Below are 21,459 nucleotides of genomic sequence, written 5' to 3' on the forward strand. Positions count from 1 at the left end.
CGCGGGGGCGCGGGGCCCCGGGGCGGTTGCCCTGGCGATGCCGCGACCTCCATCTGGACCGACTGGTCCCCTTCGCGCCTCTGCACCGGCCGTCGCTGCTCCGGGGACTGCACATGGGACGAAGGGGTTGAATACCATTGGCTTGATTCTCCCCGGACTTCCCGCAACAAGGTCACATCTAAGCTCAGCTGTTTCAGTATAGCTTCTAACGAGTCCATTTTTGACTCCAGCACTCGGATCCGATCCGGGGTGGGGGAGCCCTCCGTTGGCTGCACCTGCACCACGTTGGGGGATAAGGGGTATCTCTGCTTCCAGGATGGGCCCCCCGCCACCGTGGCATCCCCTTGGGTCTCATCCCAGGTGACCAACTCGCCCGGAGAATTTACGGTAGTCTCCGGGGTGGTTTTCAGACCCTCGGCTTCGCCCTCCGACTCGGAGCTCGCCTCTTCTAGGATGGCGGACAGCTCCCCTCCCTGGGGCGGTCGGTCGGGCCGCCTCACGGTCGAGTCCGGTTCCCCTTCTTCCATCCACACTATGTCGGGTTCGGTCATCGCTGGCGCTCTCCCTCACAGGGTTAGACAACTTGTCCTTTCCTGGACAGGGGCCAGCGGAGTTAGGATCTTAGATTCTCAGCTTTATGTAATGATTGCCCTAGCCCAAATACTCAGACTCACAAGAGGCTGCTTTATGAAATCTGATTTATTAAGGAACTAAAGGCAAATACAGAGAAAGCTGAGAATGAGCAAAAGCGCGCCAAATACAAACTTAAACCCTTGGTGCAAACGTATCCCGCCTCCCTCGTAACAGCCCCGCCCGGCACAGGTGCTAGCAATCGTCAGAGTTGCTAGCCTGGGAAAGTAACCTTGAGCGCAGTAAACAATGTAAATACATTCCAAAGCAAAGCCAAAAGATAACTACTCCCATCCTCCCGAGAAAGATGAAACACGCATCCAGCTAATGACATGCGAAACGTTACGATGTATCAAAGACATTGAAACGGCGAACATGACAAGTGGGCAGTGAAAATCTCTAACAAATGCTAGGTCCCTAATATAGGAGTGGGAAACCTGTGGCCTATTGAATATTGCTGATCTGCAACTCATAGCAGTCATAACTAGCATGGCCAATGATGAAGAATGTGGTTGAGTAGTTGAGTTGTAGTTGAGTAGTGCTGGAGGACAACAGGTTCTCCACTTCATGCTCTATTAGAAGACAAGAAAATAAAGTGTTTGTTTTTGTGAGGGAATCACCATTTCTGCAAGATCACTTTCTGAAATATATATTTAACATGTATGCAGTGCAGTCCTAATAATATTTTCTAAGGAGCTTATTTGCCAGTGGCAGCTTCTATAACAACTACAGTTTTGAACCTGTTCCCAGATTGAGTGCAAACCCCATTAAATGAATGGAAGCCACACAGAAATGCATGAAAACTTTTCAATAGACTGTACCCTTCATGACTTTGCAAGTGTGCCAATTACCTCTGTGATGAGAAGATTGAAACAACCTAGATATCAAAATAATTGAAAATATAGGGTCTTCAATGCCACATCCATTGAAATTTCCTCTGCCTCCCCTCTTTAGCAGCAGTGCTGAATGTATAATAGGCTATTCACAGAAATGTATTATTGCAGCTGACAGTGCTCTCCTTTTCAAAAACCGTTTGGAGCATTATTTGAGAGGAATCATTCTAGAAAGCTTCCCAGCTGAGATTCTCTTTGCCTGGACAGCAGGTGGGCTCCACTAATGAACTGTTAGGTGCCATGAGTGTCAGGAGGATTACTAATTTGCTTCTGTTAATAAACATAGCTTCCTTGGCAAGAGCTCTGGATGTTACTTATAATCTGGTTGTGTATTTCCTTTCATTGCTTAAGCAGTGAACTGTGTTGTTGTTGCTACTGCTGCTGCTGCTGCTGTTTAACAGAGTGCCCCATCCTATCTTAAATCAGAGTGCTTTGACTTTGAAGCATTCAGTCAAATCCAAATTCCTTGCTGGCTGTAGTTTGGCAAGATAAACATGAGGACAAAGAGATGTTCATGGCAAGCAAGACATTTCCTGAACCTTAGAAACAGCCTTGGAGACCAGGAAGAAAATGAGAGTGGGAATCCAATCCACGAGGGAAGAACCAAATCTGTGGTCTGTGGGATACTGTTCTAAGGTCCATGGGATAGCAAAGACCATTTCCTTAGTTTTTATTTTTTTATGCTCACTATCACTGTTGTAATAGTGCAAAATTGATGGGAGTTGATGGTTTAGAAGTTAAGTAGACAAAAGGACAATAAGGGTGCTTGAAGCTAAGACACTCACTACACCCTTCCTTTTTCCACAACAAAAAGCAGAAGATTGCAACACCAAACATTTGTGCATTGTTCAGTTAAAGCAAGATCAGACTATGATTTGTGATTCCAGTCTGCTCAGTATCCATGGAACCCCTTGCTCCAAAAGACAGAATGTTATTCATATTCATATTTTTGTTTCCAAGGGACTTACTACATGAAAACTGTGTTGGTGCATGAACCAAACATTCATAGTAAGTCAATCTTTTTCTTACCTCAAACCAAAATGGCACAGAACAGTGGGCAAACTGTTTTCTCCCAAATTCTTCATTAGCAAGCTACTGCTAAAAGCAGGGGATGGGTAAGAAGTAATCCAGTTACCAAACTTTCTTTCAGAAAGTAATAACTTTTATTTTAAGATAGATAATATCCCATTTGCCTTATCTGTGCTTTTGAAAACTTGAAAGCAGAACAAGAATGTTTGGCGCTGCACTGAGACAGTACCACAAATTATCTGAGGACCTCTGAACATTATGAACAGAGGAAAACAAATGGCAAGAGAAGCTGGCAAATGCTTAAAAAGGGCTTTGAAGCGTTACGCTAAGTCCTAAAATATAAAGCAGCAACGTTCTTAGAGCAAAGCGCCCAAACTTAGAAAGACTTCTGAATCATAGGCAAAGAAACTGTGATTGAAAATCGCTTTGTGCATTAGTGGATTTGAGGGGAAACGATGACTGCTGTTCCTTTCTTTCCTAGGAGATACCTCAGTGTGTGTGAGTGTGTGTTTATGTGTATATATATTCTTTCTTTCTTTCTTTCTTTCTTTCTTTCTTTCTTTCTTCCTTTCTTTCTTTCTTTCTTTCTTTCTTTCTTTCTTTCTTTCTTTCTTTCTAGTGACACAGAGAACTGGTTCTGTGAATGCCCTCCTGTCTACTCTGGAAAATTATGTCAGTTTTCAAACTGTGAGGAGAATCCATGTGGAAATGGAGCAACTTGTTCTCCTAAATCCAACCAGGACATTGTGTGCCTCTGTCCATATGGAAGAACCGGAATTTTTTGTAATGATGGTAAGAACAATTTTGAGTCCTAAGCCAGTGCCCTCTTTTGTTTTGTTTTGTTTTCCTTTTAGGAAACTGAAAATGATGACATTGTCACTTGAAAGCAATTTCAATGTTAAAACATTAACCCATGTGATCTGGATGTATCCTATTATACTCCTATATGGGGTTATAGTCATCAATATTGTTAATAATAGGGTGTACAAAACTCCAGAATGTTTTGTTCCCTCTCCGGATTGTGCCAAACCTCCTCTGCACCATGGCATTCTGGCGGCAGTTAGGCAAATTCCAGAAGTAAATCCTCTGAACTGAATGTGATCCAAATGTTTCATCTGGAACAATGTGTCTGGGACACTCCAGTTTGTTTCCAGCTTGGATTATTTACTTTGGGAAACAGACTACCCCTGGAATGGCATTGTCCATAGGAATTTCCACATGGTCCACAGTGGAGGAACAGAATGTTCTGGAGTTCCCTGGAATATTTCATTTTCAAATATATGTGAGTGGGTGTACAGTATACATTTTTTCTGTTAATTAGTTTAGTATTACACACACACACACACACACACTAGGCTGAGTAAATCTTGAAATAGGTGTTTCATAATTTATGGTAGTGCAAAGCACATCTCTTCAAATAATTTAAGTAGATGTGTTTTTACAAGGTTCGTGCAGCTACTTTGGAAGCTGCTCCTGGTTGTCTCTACATGTAAGTGTATGCACAGCCACATTGCTTCTCTGGGAAGAAGGAGAAGCACTAAATGATCATGCATGCACATAAATGAGATGTCTGCCTGGAGCAGCTTTCAAAGCAGTTTTTATAAAGCCGCACAAGCTTTATAAAAGATATGGCCATTTTAATAATTTGAAGAGAGAAACTTTGTTCCTGTTCCTGCACATCACCAAACACATTGGGAAATATCTGACCACTTGATCCCAGATGTTTTCAGATGCTGTTTCAACCCAGCCTACTAAGTTAGATAGGATGGGTACACGCCAGGTCCCCTCCCTTAAATGTAGCCACCTGATGAGACCTTGGAGGTGTGCCTTCTTGGTGGCTACCCCAGCCCTTTGGAATAGCTTCCCACCTGAGATCTGAGGAGTCCCTAGCCTTCTGGAGGGCTGTGAAGATTTGGCTCTTCCCCCAAGCATTGGGCTAGGGTAGGGGTTGAGCTGGGAGGCTGTTTGGTCTGGTGCTTGAAGGGAAGGGTACTTCTCTTTTTATCTTGGTTTTTATGGATTGTTGTGAGCTGCCTAATATCATTTTATGAGATAGGTGGCCATATAAGTCCTGCAAATAAATAAATAAATAAATATACAGCAGTGACCAAAAAGACTGAGGGAGAACTATAAGACATGAACTTTTCCATAGTTCCCTATGTTCTTGGATGTTGCTCTGGTCCCCTGTAGCTCTTGTAATGTTCTTGTTTTCTCCCATCCTCAATGCAAGCTATCTTACAGTGTTCCCAGCCAGATAGTTCATTTTGCTACCAGTCAAAAATCACTGCTAGTTTTCTGCAAACAAATGCTATTTATTTTTTTTTATTTTTAACAGCCATTAATATTACCTATCCCAGCTTCGGTGGAACAGATGCTTTCGGTTATACCTCATTCCTAGCATATTCAGCAATTCCAAACATCAGCCTGTACTATGAAATCCGCCTGAAATTTCAGCTGGCAAACCACAATTCATCACTACAAGACAATCTGATCTTTTTTACTGGTCAGAAGGGCCAAGGTAAGGATTTGGAATGTGTTTCCCTATAGCAGCTAGGAAATTATGTTTGAATGTTTATGTAATTATTGTTATTTTTTTAATCCATTCAATCATGTCCAATTCTCGGAGGCTGCCTGGACAAGTCCCTGCAGTTTTCTTGGCAAGATTTTGGAAGTGGTTTGCCTTCACCTCCTTCCTAGGGCTGAGAGAGAGTGACTGATCGAAGTGAATATTTGTAGCTCAGGGTTGAACTGAGCTCAGCCGGCTTTGTGCCTAAGAGGGGACTAGAACTTACCATCTCCCAGTTTCTAGCCTGATGCCTGAACCACTACACCAGACTGGTTCTCTAATAATGTAATTATTAGCTGCCAGTAACTGATCTTAGATGGCTATATCTGCATGTGCAGTCAGACTCAGAGCAAGGAATTTCAAGTCTCCCTGTGTAATGGTATGTGGGAATTACCTTTGGAGACAGGAGGGAGAGCTGCAGACTGGACAACCAGTGTGTAAAAGATATCTCAGCCCATAGAAGGAGGGGAACTTTTCAGAAGGGACCCTCCCTAGTTTTCTGGAAAGTAAAAGGAAATGAAGGGAGAAATACTTTCAGTCTTGCAAGATTCTATTAATGCCACCTTACAATAAACACAGAGCTACTGCTCCTGGTTGTGCTTCTTGTCTGGACTTCCTTGAAAGGCTAACACCTTGCTTCCCCAGTTCCTTACTGCATTTTCTCTTCAAGCATTGTCAGTTTCTTACTTTCCCTGTCAAGCATCACATATCTGTTATTAATATGAAGATATGACTCACTTAATGAATCATTGTGCTGCAGCAGATCTTCTGTTGTGGCTTGTTTAAGATCTTGGATGTCCTTGCATGTCTCAGAGCTCTTTCAGCCTTTCTTGGACTGGTTCTTATGTTTGCCTTTGCATTTGATCATCTTGTCCTTTTCCAGGCTGTTTTTCTTAGCATTCCCTATCTCATCACACCAGTCAGTCTTTCTGACCAGTTATTATCTCCAGAGGGAGAAATTAGTTGTTAATGGTTAAAGATAAAACAAAAAATGGTACTAAAAATAAGTATAAATAAAAAACCCAGAGGAGCTCTGTGTAAAAGCTACTGTCTTACCCCTGTCTTGGCTCCTCCCTGGAATATTTATAGTCTCATTCTCATATGAGAATGAATACAATGAACAACACTATAAGAACAATGAACAGAAATAAATATGCATTTACCTTTTCAGGCTTCTCAATTTTGTTATATTTTTATTGCATAGAAAATAATGTTTCCACTGAAATCCTGATCATTAATATACTGTGTGTCCATCTGCCTACCTAGTTATTTATTTACCTACCTACTTAGCTATCTTTTCAAGGACACAGTCATGTGAAACCTGGAACAACATATCTGGGCTATAGAATATATCAGAATCAGATTCCCCCTTTCAAAATTCGACACACATAACACCGCTGCTACGGGAGCTGCATTGGTTGCCGGTGTGCTTCCGGGTGCAATTCAAGGTGCTGGTTGTCACCTTTAAAGCCTTTCTCGGCTTGGGACCGGGTTACCTAAGGGACCTCCTTCTCCCAGTTGTTTCTACCCATCCAATTCAATCTGGTAGATTGGGCATGCTACGGATCCTGTCGGCCAAAGAATGTCGGTTGACGGGGACTAGAAGGCGTGCCTTTTCAGCCGTAGCGCCTGCCCTCTGGAATATTCTCCCCTCAGAGATCAGGATGTCCCCAATCCTGTTGGCCTTTTAGAAGGCCATCAAAACCTGGTTATGTGCCTGGGCCTGGGGCCCCGAGTGTGGTAATGGTCCCATTTCTTGGTTGTATTGACATCTTACATTGTTTACTTGGCAGCCATGTATATTTATTTTTTATTGTAATTGTTTTAATTGTAATTGTTTTATTGTTTTATGGTTTTTATTGTTGTGAGCCACCCAGAGTCACTGGTTGAGATGGGCGGCTATAGAAATCGAATAAATAAATAAATAAAATCAAAAGGACCCCACAGAGAAGAGAATCTGTCATCTCCATCTCCTTTTTGCCTCCTAGCCAGCATCTAACAGTTTTCTCTGAATTGCCAAAAGGAACCCTCCAACCATCTTGCCATGCCATCATAGCTGAGTAAATTTAGAGCTGATTCAAATTTATTCCATCATTTACTTCAAGTGTATTCTCTTTACTTACAATGCCCAGTGGGTGGCAACTGTAATTGTAAACCACCCAGAGTCCCTCTTTCAGGGAGAGATGGGCAGTGGCAAAATTTGATAAATAAATAAACAAACATTGAGCTGAGCTGAGCTGAGCTGAGCTTCAAACACTAAGGAGGGTTGGACCTCTTTAGTACTTTGATAGCAGGCAACCAGGGCTGTAGACTAGACTGGGAAAATTTAAAAAAAAAAATCCAGAAAAAGGCAGTAGAAATCTATTTTCATTCTGTTGTCAACAAAACTACATGGATATAACTATGAAGTCATCAAAAATTGAGTTCAGCTTGAGGGAGACTTTATCTTTTCCTACTTCTGCTTCTGTCTGTTTCTGGTTGGAAGAGTACTCAAGTCATGGTGCTCCACAATTAGAATACTACATATCATTCTACTAGTTGTTTGTTTTTGTCATTGTTTTTTTTTAAAGGAATAAAGTCAGTTATCTGCCTTGAGTCATACAAAGTTTCAGTTTAATCACATGCTGCGCTGCCTGCAGTTAGTCATGAGGGAATGTGCTGCTCATATGCAGAACTACCCACCTTTAATTTTTGGTTTATGATTTTGAGAATCATCCCTAACATTTTTAACTTTAAGAATAAGTTCTGGCTCCTAAAGTTAAAACAGCAGCCCATGGCTCTGAGAAGTATTTCAAAATAGTTCATGGGTCTAGGAAACTGATCATAAAGTAAAAGAAGAACATGAAAAGAGCTCGGAGAAATGATTTTTTTCTTCTACTGCTATAATTAATACAATTAAGGAAGTTAAGATATCGCTGTGGGGGTTCCACTATTACGCTAAATCTTCTGCTGTATAGAATGGGCACTGTAGGACAGAGATACTCTGCCATTTTCTCACTGAAAATAATGTGATATCTAAGCTACCAAGCAACTACTTAGTAACTGTAGGTATGGCATTGTCTGCGAGGAGAAAGACGCCTGGACTATCACTCCATCTTTGGCCTAACAAATAGCTGAGTAGAGGTCAGGGTTGAGCAAGATGTTAACAGCAGGCCTGCAGCTGGAAGGCAATTCAGAAGCCACTGCACCCCATGGTGGCCACAGTTATTCGGAAGAACCAGGAGGTCTGAAGATCACCCAGAATTCTGCAGTCTATCGTGCACATGATAGGCCAGTGCTCAGGCTTAGAACACTTTGCACTTCTGGTATTATCATGAGAAAGGAATTTTGTGGGTAATATGCAAACGATAAAAGATGATAGTTTTGGATGCTCACCTGATTATGAGAAATACTGTGCAGAAAAACTTCCTTTAAAAACATAGCCACCAGGGGGCATCAGAACATCAGCTGAAATTAGAAAAGTTTAGGAAAATCAATTTTCACTGTGAGGCTGACTGATTTATAATCTGATAATCAATTTCTTTAAAAAGGAATGTAATACTTAACATGGCCTAACTCACAGAGCTTTTAAGATTTCCTTCAAAAGAGAGAAAGAAGCTTTCGTATTCCCTAAACCATCATTATTTTAAATATAACTAGTTTCCCCAAATCTGTCCTTGGCAGATTTGTAATTTGCTTAGAATGGTAAAATACTCTAATTCTCATAGGAATTGGAAGCAAACTTCCAGGACCCTGTTTTGAAAATGGACATGCCTCACCCAGGATATTGTACAGAAACACCTTTCAAGTTAGTGGGTAAAGCAGCCATGAAAACAAGTAATTGTTTTCTTCAATGAACAAATGGATAAAATTGGCAGATAACATTTGTAAATTTCAGTCTTCCTCTGGATTACTATTTTTAGCACCTCTGAAACTTAGGAAAATTTTAAAAGACTGGACAATATTATGAGGAATTTGATCTCTTCTCATTTTTATAATGTAAAGGAGTTCTCCTCAGATTTACCTTTGTCAATTTAGAAGTTTCCATTTTGAAGGCTGTTTTCTGATACTGTAAGACAATCTCCATTATTGAGGATGTTGAAATTTTCTGGAAACAAAACCTTTCCAAAAGGTAATGCACATTCTTGGGATCTTCAGTAATTAAAGTACTGTATAGAAGGTATAGTGAAGGAAATGGGAAAGCCAAAAAGAAATACCCCTGAAATTTTATTATTTTTTAATTAGATTTATATGGCCACCCATTATAGTGGCTCTTGTTATAGTGGCTCTGGGCAGCTGATGACAAATAAAAACACCATGCAAAATAGCAAGCAAAATATAAAACCGATAATGCCCACTGAGGTAAAAACTAGTCTAATAAACTAAAAAGACCCCATGGGCTCTAATTAACTTCCTGACCCACTTTCCTAGGAGCATATCTAGGTCTTTAAGGCTTTTTGGAAGGCTGGCAGGCTCAGGGGATATGATGTTCCAAGGGGCAGGAACAGTGACAGAAAGGCCCGCTGTCATGAGTACCGTTGAGCTGAAGGCATCAGCACAACGGCACACATGACAATACCTAGGAAGTAGAGGAAGGGATTTAAGATAAGCAAAGCACGCACAACAACAGACACAGACCCCGAGGAGAAGGGAATGACCCCGGCCGGATGACCCAGCCATCAGGACACAAAAGAGGAAGAAGGAAAGACAAAGACAGGGCGGATCACGAGGCACACCTGAAGCTGTCAGCAAAGCGCAACGGAGATCGCCCAGCTGACAGCAATCACCGGCCGGAGAAAGAAACCGATTATGGGCGAAGCCCAGGGCACCAGCAGGGGCCCTGCAACCCCTCACCTACCGGCACGGAAGCATGCAGGACAAGGGGGGGATGACGCAACCAAAAGTGGGGGGGGGGCGCTGACCGGCGCGGGCTATTTAAACCCCGCACCGGCGCGCTCCCTTCACTCTCAGCTTTTTTCTCGTCTAGCACTACGCTGAAATAAACCTGAACCTGCTCTTCCCTGAATCAGTGTCTGTGTTTCACTCAGTGGTAGGCAGCGCATGACATAAAGCTGAGAGTCATAAACTCAGCCTCGCCAAGCCCCACCGGACAACAACGAGCCGCGGGAGGAACAGACGGCGAGAAGAACACGAGCGGAGGGCAATGGAGCCGACGCGTCGCGGCCAGGACGGGCAAGCCGCACGGCGAGAAGCGGAGGAGGACCGACTGAGGCCAGAGGCAACGCGGACCCCAGGAGCCACGGACACCCTCCCGGCCCACCCCGAGCCTCACCTCCAACCCCGGAGGGAGGCGGAGGCGTCCCGGCCACAGGAGGGAGCAACATACCTCCCAAGACCCGCGGAGACCTCCCCGCCCCACATCGCAGCAGAGCCACAGGCGTGGAGCTTCAGCCCAACTGCAGCAAGCGCGGTGGAGGACGGAGAGGCAAACCAGCCGATTCACTTCCAAATCGAGGAAGCTGACCAGCGGACGGGAATGCCTGAACCCCACCGGTGGCTCAACCTTACGGAAACGCTGACAGGTCCAACCACAGCTGCGGCGCGGATCTCGGACCGAGAAACGCAAGCCAGACTCGTGGCCATGGAGGCCCAACTAAGGGACCTCGGGACCATGCTGCAATCGCTGATGTCCTCCATGCCTCACAACTACGTTCCCGTGCAGGTACACACGCCGATCCAAACCCCGAGCGGGTCTTCGCACCCCCATAGGCCAAATGCTAACCAGCACGCGTCCCAGGTGGACGAAGCCATGGGTCGGGAAGCAAGAAGAGGGGACTCACCGAACACCCGGGCCCCAAAGGACTTCCCCATTTTCTTTGACGGGAACCCCACGAAACTGTCGTTTTTCATCACAAATGCCAGGGAGTTCATGGGGCGGCACGGACACTCCTTTAACTCCGAAGCGGACAAGATCGCAGCCGTGGCGATCAAACTACAAGACGGGGCGGTGGACTGGTACGTCCAAATGTACGAGTCCAACTCCCCCGCCCTCTCTGACTTCCACGCCTTCATCACTGAGATGAAACACTACTTTGAGGACCCGCTAGCCAAGGAGAGGGTTAAAAGCGCGCTCCAAGGCCTCAAACAGGGCACACGAACTGTCCCGGACTACGCCCTCGAATTTAAAGCCCTCACAGGGAAGATCAACGACTGGTCCGAGACTACCCTGCTAGAAATGTTCAAAAGGGGCCTCAACCACGAGGTACTCCAATGGGCACTCTACCAGGACGACCCGGAGACTCTGCAAGGCTGGATCCACCTCGCGGGGAGAGCGGAACACGCGCACCGCACTTTCCTAATGGCGACAACAGAGGACAAAACAAACAGCAGCCCAAAGGTACCCGTGCCACACTTGGGGCCGGCCGGTCCCACGTATCAAAAGAAGAAGTTTACTCGCGGGCCCTGTGGGAAGTGCGGAAAAATGGGGCACAAAACGGCAGATTGCTTCTCCAACCGAACACTAACTAGCGCTCCCAAACCCGCACTGAAAACGGCGCTCAAACCAACCAACCCACCGCCGCCCCCCCACCGCCAGATGACCGGAGCCAGAGCGACACCGGACGAAGGCTGGGACGCTTACTTGGGGGGGGAGGACGCCGAAGGCCCAGACCAGCCAGCAGGAAATGCTCCCCGCCTGCCTTAAAACGCGCCACGAGGCAGGTGGTGGGACAGGGGCACGAAACACATAGACAAAGCGACGAAAGCCCCATAATAATGGTGGCAATCAGGCTCTCCATTGGCAACAGAGCCACCATGGCCGCAGCACTAGTGGATTCGGGGTGCTCCAAGACCCTGATCCACCCCAACATAGTCGCCAAGCTCGACCTACCTTGCCTCCCCCTCCCCACACCGCTGGCATTCCACCAGCTGGACGGCTCAACAGCGGGAGGGAAACCAGCCACGATGCAGACCAAGCCGGTCACCCTCCAAATGGGCACCCACACCGAACGAACATCGTTTGTGGTAACCCACATAGGGCGGCCCATCGTAGTCTTGGGAATACCATGGCTCACGACTAACAACCCTCGCATTAACTGGAAGACCCGCACCTTCCAATTCGACGACGGCGCATACCGGCTGCCAGTTCCGGTGGGCAGGATCAACCCCACAGTGGGACGGGCAGAGGCGGCAGCCCAGGACAACATAGCTACCCCAGAAGACCTACCTGAGCAATACGCTGACTTCTCAGAGGTCTTCGGAGAAGCGGAGGCAGATCAACTACCCCCCCACCGCAAGACGGACTGTAGGATTGATCTGCTTCCCGATGTCCCCTTACCCAGGCCGAAGATTTACTCGATGACCCCGAAGGAGATGACAATCCTCCGGGAGTTCATCGATAAAAACCTGGATAGGGGTTTCATAGAGCCGGCATGCTCACCGGTCGGAGCGCCCGTCTTATTCTGGGAGAAAAAAGACGGCACCCTACAGCTCTGCATCAACTACCGGGGCCTCAACGCAGCGTCCCTATCCAATAAATACCCCCTACCCCTCGTGAAAGACATGCTCGCCCACCTGTCCACGGGTAGAGTATTCTCCAAGCTGGACCTTCGCGAGGCGTACTACCGAATCCGAATCAGGGAGGGGGACGAATGGAAAACTGCGTTCAACTGCCCCCTAGGTGCCTTTCAGTACAAAGTGCTGCCATTCGGACTAGCAGGGGCCCCGGGAGTGTTCATGCAGCTCATCAATGAGGTACTGCATGAACACCTGTTCAAAGGAGTCCTGGTCTATATAGATGACGTCCTCATCTACACCCAGACGCACGAGGAACACGTAACCCTAGTCAGACAAGTCCTCGAGAAGCTAAAAAGGGCGAAACTCTATGCCAAACCCTCAAAGTGCGAATTCCATAAAGCACGCCTAGACTACCTGGGGTACCGAATCTCCGGGGAAGGCATAGAAATGGACCCCGCAAAAGTCGAGGCGGTGGTGAATTGGGAACGCCCACGTAACAGGCGCCAACTCCAAAGCTTCCTCGGCTTCGCGAATTTCTACAGGTCATTCGCACGGGGGTTCGCGGAGATAGCCCTCCCCCTAACAGACCTCCTCAAAACTAAAGGAGTGGGGGGGACACGGTGCGCCAAGAACCCAGGGACAGTACTAAATTGGACTCCCGCGTGTCAAACCGCATTCAACAGGCTGAAAGCGCTGTTCACCACGGAGCCAATCCTCGCGCACCCAGACCCAGAACGGCAGTTCGTGGTCCAAGCCAACACCTCAGACTTCTCCCTGGGGGCCATACTACTCCAAAAGGACCCCACTGGAATCCTGAAGCCATGCGCCTACCTGTCGAGGAAATTCTCGGAGACAGAAAGGCGCTGTCACGTGTGGCAGAAGGAAGCATTCGCAGTAAAATCGGCACTAGAAACATGGAGGCATCTACTGGAAGGAGCCACCCAACCATTCGAGGTCTGGACAGACCACCGGAACCTCGAGGCCCTCCGGACGCCCAGACGCCTCAGCCCGAAACAGGTCAGATGGGCCAAATTCTTCAGCCGCTTTAACTTTCAACTGAAGTTCATGCCAGGCAAAAAGAACTTCCTGGCTGATGCCCTCTCCTGACTGCCCCAAGATGAAGAGCCCGTCCCAGATATGATCGGGACGGTCCTATCCGCCTCCCAGCTGGGGATGGCTGTGACCACCCAGAGCGGCGCTCAGAAGCAGCCCAACCCCACATCGCAACCGATGGCAGGGCAACCAGCGACCAGACGGCGCCACCCGCGACTGCCAGGAGGTATACGCGCGGACCTCACTGCCGCCCTCAAAACCGACCCCTGGCTACTAGCAAACCCCAACAAGGTGACAATGGCACAGGACCTAGCATGGGAGGAAGGCAGAATATATGTCCCAGAATCGCAATGCCAGGCGATCTTGCGCAGATCACACGACATCAAGCAAGCGGGACACTTCGGGTTCCTAAAGACCCTGCATCTCACACGACGACAATTCTGGTGGCCCACGCTGAGACGGGACGTGAAGACCTATGTAGCGTCCTGCCCGACATGCGCCATGGCCAAACGGGCACCAGGTAAGCCCCCGGGACTTCTACAAATGGTGGCAGAGCCCTCCCGCCCATGGGAGGAAATCTCCATGGATTTTATAGTAGATCTCCCACCCAGCCAGAAGAAAACGACCATTTGGGTGGTGAAAGACTACTTTTCGAAACAGGCCCACTTCATCCCCTGCTCATCGGTCCCGTCTGCCCAGCAACTGGCCAAACTCTTCCTTATACACGTGTACAGGTTACACGGATGTCCCGCACGCGTGGTGACCGACAGGGGCACACAATTCACCTCGAAATTCTGGCGGGCCTTCCTAAAACTGACTGGGACCCAACAAGCCCTATCCACGGCCTGGCATCCCCAGACGGACGGAGCCACAGAGATCCTCAATGCCACCCTGGAACAATTCATACGCTCATACACCAACTACCACCAAGACGACTGGGTCGAACTGCTTCCGTTCACAGAAGTCGCATACAATAACGCCGTCCACACGAGCATGGGGAAAACCCCGTTCGAAGTAGTCTCTGGGCACGACTTCGTACCCATACCGGAGCTACCGCAACCCCTGGGACCCCAAGTGGACGCTAGTGACTGGGGACGGAAGATAGCGGAATCGTGGCCAATAATCACGGCAGCGCTGAAGGAAGCACAGGCGGCCTACAAAGAACAGGCCGACAAGCACCGGCGCCAGCAACCGTCGTTCCAGGCAGGGGATATGGTCTACCTATCCACCAAATTCCTGAAATCACCTCAACCCTCGAAGAAACTGGGGCCTAAGTATATCGGGCCGCTTCGAGTGACACAGATAGTGAACCCGGTGGCAGTACGCCTGGACCTGCCGCACAATCTACAGAGACTCCACCCGGTATTTCACACCAGCCTCCTGAAACCTGCAACCACCTCTCGATGGCACCCAAGCACGCCGCTGCCCTCCCCAGTGATGATCGACGGCCAACAACATTTTGAAGTAAGAGAAATACTCGACTCTCACCGTCAACGGGGAACACTACACTACCTAGTAAGGTGGAAACACTTCCCCCACCCAGAATGGGTGGCGGTGCAACACGTCAAGGCGCCAGACCTGACCCGGGCATTCCACAGGACGTACCCCGACAAGCCAAAGGGGTGCCAAGCCGAACCGGCCCCTTGAACACCCTTCCTCCCTCGGGCCTCCCCCCCCCACCCGCCACGCCCCCAGGGGAAAGGGCCCCCCAAGCCCGCGACTTGAGTAGACCTCCTCCCCCCCAGGACTCACCCTCCCCCCGCCCCGGGCCCACTAGGGAGAGACGATTGGTCACAAGTGCATCGCCAGGGGGCAAATGCCCAGGATGCACACACAACAAATACGAACTCACAATACAAAAAGATAAGGTTCCTACCTGGAGCTGAAAAGCACCCGACCAGCCACGCCTCTACCCACGATGAACTGAGCACAAACAAGCAGGGTGTGGTCGGGGCATGCGCACTCCCAGGGTGTGGTTGAGGCATGCGCACTCGGAACACACCCAAATATGGACACGAGGTAGAGGGCGGAACAGGGGGAGGGGCGAAAACACTCCGGCGGGAAATTCAAAAAAAAAAAATTTTTGACAGCTGTCCCGGGGAAAACCGGAATGCCGGGGGGGGGGGCACTATTCGAACGGGGGGCAGTATGTCATGAGTACCGTTGAGCTGAAGGCATCAGCACAATGGCACACATGACAATACCTAGGAAGTAGAGGAAGGGATTTAAGATAAGCAAAGCACGCACAACAACAGACACAGACCCCGAGGAGAAGGGAATGACCCCGGCCGGATGACCCAGCCATCAGGACACAAAAGAGGAAGAAGGAAAGACAAAGACAGGGCAGATCACGAGGCACACCTGAAGCTGTCAGCAAAGCGCAACGGAGATCGCCCAGCTGACAGCAATCACCGGCCGGAGAAAGAAACCGATTATGGGCGAAGCCCGGGGCACCAGCAGGGGCCCTGCAACCCTTCACCTACCGGCACGGAAGCATGCAGGACAAGGGGGGGATGACGCAACCCAAAGTGGGGGGGGCGCTGACCGGCGCGGGCTATTTAAACCCCGCACCGGCGCGCTCCCTTCACTCTCAGCTTTTTTCTCGTCTAGCACTACGCTGAAATAAACCTGAACCTGCTCTTCCCTGAATCAGTGTCTGTGTTTCACTCAGTGGTAGGCAGCGCATGACACCCGCTTCCATGCAGTGCAAACAAATTACCCGTAATAAGGTAATTCTGTCAAACCAGCTTTACCACAGTTATCTGAGGTGAAGTCTCTGTAACATAATCTTTGACAGTTATGTGATTATTCTCATTCCAGGTCTTAATGGTGATGATTTCCTAGTGCTAGGTCTGAGAAATGGTACCGTGGTATACAGTTACAACTTGGGATCCGGAATTGCGACTATTACTAGTGAGCAGCTTGACCTGACACGTCACATTCACACGGTCAGTCTTGGCAGATTGCTTAGAAATGGCTGGATGAAGGTAAGCCTTACTTTAGAAAAGTTCCATCTACAGACGTTCCTCACTACTTATCGTAGTTCTTCTTGTAGTGAGGACCAATTGCGCCTTTGGCCATGACACTCAGGGCATGATTCTGGCCAATCATGCTTTCGGGCTACCCCACAATGCTGCTATCAGGATAAAATGGGAAGAAGAAAAATATACCTTTAATGTGACATTGACATGCTTTTAATCTATCTGACAGCCAGGGTAGTATAATGGTTAACGGTTAGATTTGCACCAGGAAGTTCCAGGTTCTCATCTGCAATCATCCACAGAAGCTCTCTTTTAGCCCAGCTTACCTCACAGAGCTGTTGTGGGAGAAGAAAGTCAGAGGAGAGAGCACTATATACACCCACTTGAGCTCCTGTATGAAAGGTGGGATATAAATGTAATAAATAAATAAAGATCTGTACGTTCCATCCTGAACTCCTTTGAAGAATGGTGAAAAATGCATAACAATTAGCTTCCCAAAGGTATAAACAGAAATGCATAGCATGTGCCAAGTTCTCCTGATGCATATTCACTTATCTGGTTTACACATTACACTGAATCATAAGGAGATTTGCTCAGTTTTGACATAGTACCTTATATACAGCATTGTGCTTTTCAGTAAACGATGGTTAACCTGAATCATGGCTTAGTGTGATGTATGGAAACCAATAATCAGGATCTATGAAAAACTCTGCGCAAAAATTTGCACACAAACTGTATAGAGGCCTCCCTTTCAAAAACATATTTCATTTTTTACTTTCCTCTTGCTACCACCCTAACCAACATCCCACTTATAAATTGCTCTTGACATTTTAGGGAACACTGAGAAATAATGTATGAAGATGTTTCTACAAAGTACACAAATACAAGCAAAAAATCTGAACATCTGTCCTTTTATTCGCAATCCAAGAAATTAAAAATCTTCCAATAATTTTCAAATGAGTTGCGGAGGAAAGGTATTTCCTCCCCCTGTTAATTTATATGCATGCTTCTATTTCTTAGCATTGTGATGAAAAATAATATATTCAGTTAGTTATGAATAGCATATTTTTGTTTCTCTGAAGGTGGACGATCAAAAAAACCAAACAGTTATATCACCAGGAAAGTTGACTGGACTCACTGTTTTTAGTCAGTTTTATGTAGGAGGTTACATCGAATATATTCCAGAATTCTTACCAAATGGATCCAGTTTTAAGAATGGCTTTCAAGGTAAGCAACAATGTTATTGTCTTTGTGTATCAAGTCATTGTATTTATATTAATGCTTTTTAATGGAAGAAGTTGGTTTTCTAGTAAACAGAGAGGGCTCCAGGCAAGCTCTGAGCTTTATATGGACATTAGCTAGGTCTGAAACAGGCATGCCAAAATTTCTCACAGCGGTCAATCAATGAAAAAAGAAAAACACTATCACATAGATACTTGAAACAATAAAAGATCTGTAAATATGACTGAATAGCCTTATTGCAGAAAGCATACATCTCAAAACAGCTCTGAGGGCCCCAAATAAATGCTCTCTGGAATAAAATAGTAAAGTAAAGTAAAGTAAAGTAAAGTAAAGTAAAGTAAAGTAAAGTAAAGTAAAGTAAAGTAAAGTAAAGTAAAGTATAAAATAATAAAACAAAATAAAATATAAAGTAATAAAATAAAATAATAAGCTTGCTGATGAAAAGCAAAAAAAAAATAAGGGAACAGACTACACTTTCCTTGAGAAAGGATTCCAGAGCTTTGGTGCCACTGTGAAAAAGAATCTGTCCTGATTTACTGGACCAGGTATACTTTTAGACAAATAAGGAGGCTCCTCAGATTGCAGCTTTTGGGATTCCTGGACGGGGATATTCAGGTTGTTATTATTTTATGTTTTACTAACAAGGATGAAGCATAAAGTTGCTTGCAACTTGGCTTTTTGCCTCAAGCAAAAAAAATAAATAAATGTCTTGGGCCAACCTTGCATGGACATCTGTCTTCTGAAGCTCAAATAATGAAGTAACCCCACAAAGAGGTCTGTTAAAATAGGCTATATTCATATGAATAAAGGAGGTTCTTAGATGTAGTGTTAAACAATCATCTCTCAAAGCAAAAGCATACCTTGAGATGATGTAGAGATCTCTGAGGAATGTTCTCACTTCATGTGGTTTCCTGCCTTCCCCTATAACTTATACCTAGGGCCATTTGGCTGTTGGGTGCAAAATAGGGCTGCCAGTTCTGAGCTTCAAAAACCCAGGTGACCACCATGTTGTAACAAAGAGTTATCTGTATCTCTTTGCTTCCAACTACACGCCAGTCTATGTGGGATGGCACCAAATTTGCCCCTATTGTAGAGACTGCTAAGAATTGAGTGCTCAGATCATATACTGTATTCTGAGGCTACTGTTGCATAGATTGAATTGATAATAGCATTACAGGAGACGGTGTGGAGTCTGCAGGGAAATCAGAATTGAAGACTCTTGGAAGGGAAGAGAAAGTTATCCCCAAAGAGATAAGAGAAACAAAACTTATAGTTTAGGAAAGGACATAAATCAAAGGGAATATCTGTAGCTCAGGGCTGAACTGTGGAGTTCTTGGTGCTCTCTGAGCTTGGTTGTTTTGCTTGCAGACATTTCATTACACTTGCACTGATGATGTTACCTAGTTGGGTAATGAGACATCTGCAAGCAAACAACCAAGCTTAGAGAGCATCACGGACTCCAAAGGGTGTAAAGCCTGACAGAGACAGATACACAAGGGGAGGAAGGAGAGAAGCAGAAATCTTCTGGAAGCAACAAGTAAGAAAAGGAGAAAGAAAAATAAATGGGCAGCCTAAAATGGTAAAAGCAAGTCAGACATTTCAACTGGAGAGGCAGATTGCTTGAATATAAGGGCAAGATTTAAAGTCAGGGAGAGACCAAAAGACTACTAAGGGAAGAGGAGAAGGCATGAGGCTAAGGTGAAGTGTGAGGAGCAGGACATTTCAAGGGTGAAAAGGAGGTGTCAGCAAGGAGAAGAGCCGGGCTGAGAGGAGAAGCTGCACTCAGTGTGTGTTACCTGTGAGGGGACAGTAGCTGACTGAGCCAGGGGGAAGTTCAGGAAGGATGGAACAGCCAAGAGGAAGAGAATGAGGACCTGCCTCATGAGACTTTTGCAAGGCAGAGAGAGCTTATAAAGAGGGTGAAGAAAAACTGAGGTCCTGTGCTTTTGAACTGAATGGCCACTTCCTGGCTGTTGGGTGAGAAAGAAGGAGACTACTAGGATCTCTGAGCCAGCCTCTTAAGGAGTGAGGGATTCATTCAAATTGAACGCAGGAGCCACTGTCTGTGAAAGTTATTCTTGTACCTGTGTACTTGTGTAATGCTGTCTGTGCACCTGTATGGGTTATGGGTCTGAATGTAAGAAGAAAAGTGAATCTATTTCTGTCTCTTTATAACCAGAGGTTTATTTTCCTTATTGCAGTTGTGCAGGGAAGGGCAAAACCATCCTTTAGGGAGCCCTCCTGCTGGTTGAAGAGTTGACAGAAGGCTTGTTTATAGTGAATTGGAGAGAATTCTATGGAAGCTGGAGGGGGCCTGCTTTGGAGATTGCCTGGGGAATCAGCTTCTTTAATGCTAGGAGTAGCTACTGTGTAAGAAAACAGGGCTCCCCAGGAGCTACACAAACAATACAGCACATAAATATAAAGAAAAATGTTTTTCCCACATAGAGAATAGTCAAGGCCAACAGCCCAATCCCACTCATGTGAAATCCCTTGAAGTTCAAGCAGCTTTACTCTCAAGTAAAAAGATATAGAATTGCAATTTTCTATTTCTTACCTATTTATTATGTTAAACTCAGAAGTAGTTTGCTCAGAAATTAAAAATAGTGACTTAATACCTCTTCCCTGATGGTTAAAAAAAAAGGAAATCTTTTCCACACTTACCATTTAAGCTGATTTTGTCCTGTATTCACATGGGCTTGATTTAGGATTTAAGAAAATCCTCTCCGGACTGAGACACCTCAGCAACTGCTTGCAAAAAATTCAGTCTGGACTGAGAGCTACCATGTCCTCCCAATGGACATATCCCTGATTTTGTGGCCTTCTACCTTTCTCATTTAGAAAAGCAATTATGAATTTCTTTTCTTCCTGGGCAAGTCTTACTGGACATATGTATTGTTGGATATGTATACTGTATGTCTCTGTGTGTGTGTGTGCGTGTGTGTGTGTGCATGTATCTGTCTGCAATTTAGCACAGTTAAATTCAACTTATATTTGCAGAGTTAAAAGCATCAACATTTATATACATGCAGCACAACCAGCAGCTTCAAAAAAAGAATCCCTTTCTTACTATCCTGTTTCTTTCTAATGTGTTTTGATGATGACAACCACACAGATAGATTTTCTCCATGATGATCTGTCCCTAACCTGATCCTTCAGCTCTTCCAATGATGCACTCGTCGATATTGTAACTGAGTCGGTCCACCTTGCTGCTGGTTGTCTTACATTCCATGTTCCTACCGTAATTCTGTCTTTGCAGCTTTGAATTTTCTTTCTATCTATATCTATATCTATCTATCTATCTATCTATCTATCTATCTATCTATCTATCTATATTTATTTATCAAATTTATCACCACCCATCTCCCAAAAGGGACTCTGGGCGGTTTACAATAAAACATAAATAAAAATATAAAACTATAAAACACTATAATACACAATAAAATAAATATAATAAAAACCTCGCTGGCTGGAAGTTCTTTATGATTTGCAGGCAGAGCAGGGTCATTCTAAGAAACTAACCATCCCCAGGAATGACTATTCTCTCTCCCGCCGCAGGCATAATTGCAGAACCAGGTCTTTAGCTGTTTCCTAAAGTCCAGGAGGGAGG

The 21,459-nt window shown here is 45.9% G+C and overlaps 1 protein-coding gene across 1 annotated transcript in view; it reads left to right on the top strand.

The window, feature by feature from the left end:
- Positions 1–21,459, top strand: part of LOC134493463 (protein eyes shut homolog) — a 529,249-nt gene that overhangs the window by 481,696 nt on the left and 26,094 nt on the right. Inside the window, 4 exon segments of the mRNA XM_063298062.1 lie at positions 3,172–3,344; positions 4,888–5,070; positions 16,447–16,613; positions 17,690–17,834. Coding sequence (XP_063154132.1) covers positions 3,172–3,344; positions 4,888–5,070; positions 16,447–16,613; positions 17,690–17,834 — 668 coding nt within the window.

The sequence above is a fragment of the Candoia aspera genome, chromosome 1 (assembly GCF_035149785.1).
Source record: "Candoia aspera isolate rCanAsp1 chromosome 1, rCanAsp1.hap2, whole genome shotgun sequence".
NCBI classification, from domain to species: Eukaryota; Metazoa; Chordata; class Lepidosauria; order Squamata; family Boidae; genus Candoia; species Candoia aspera.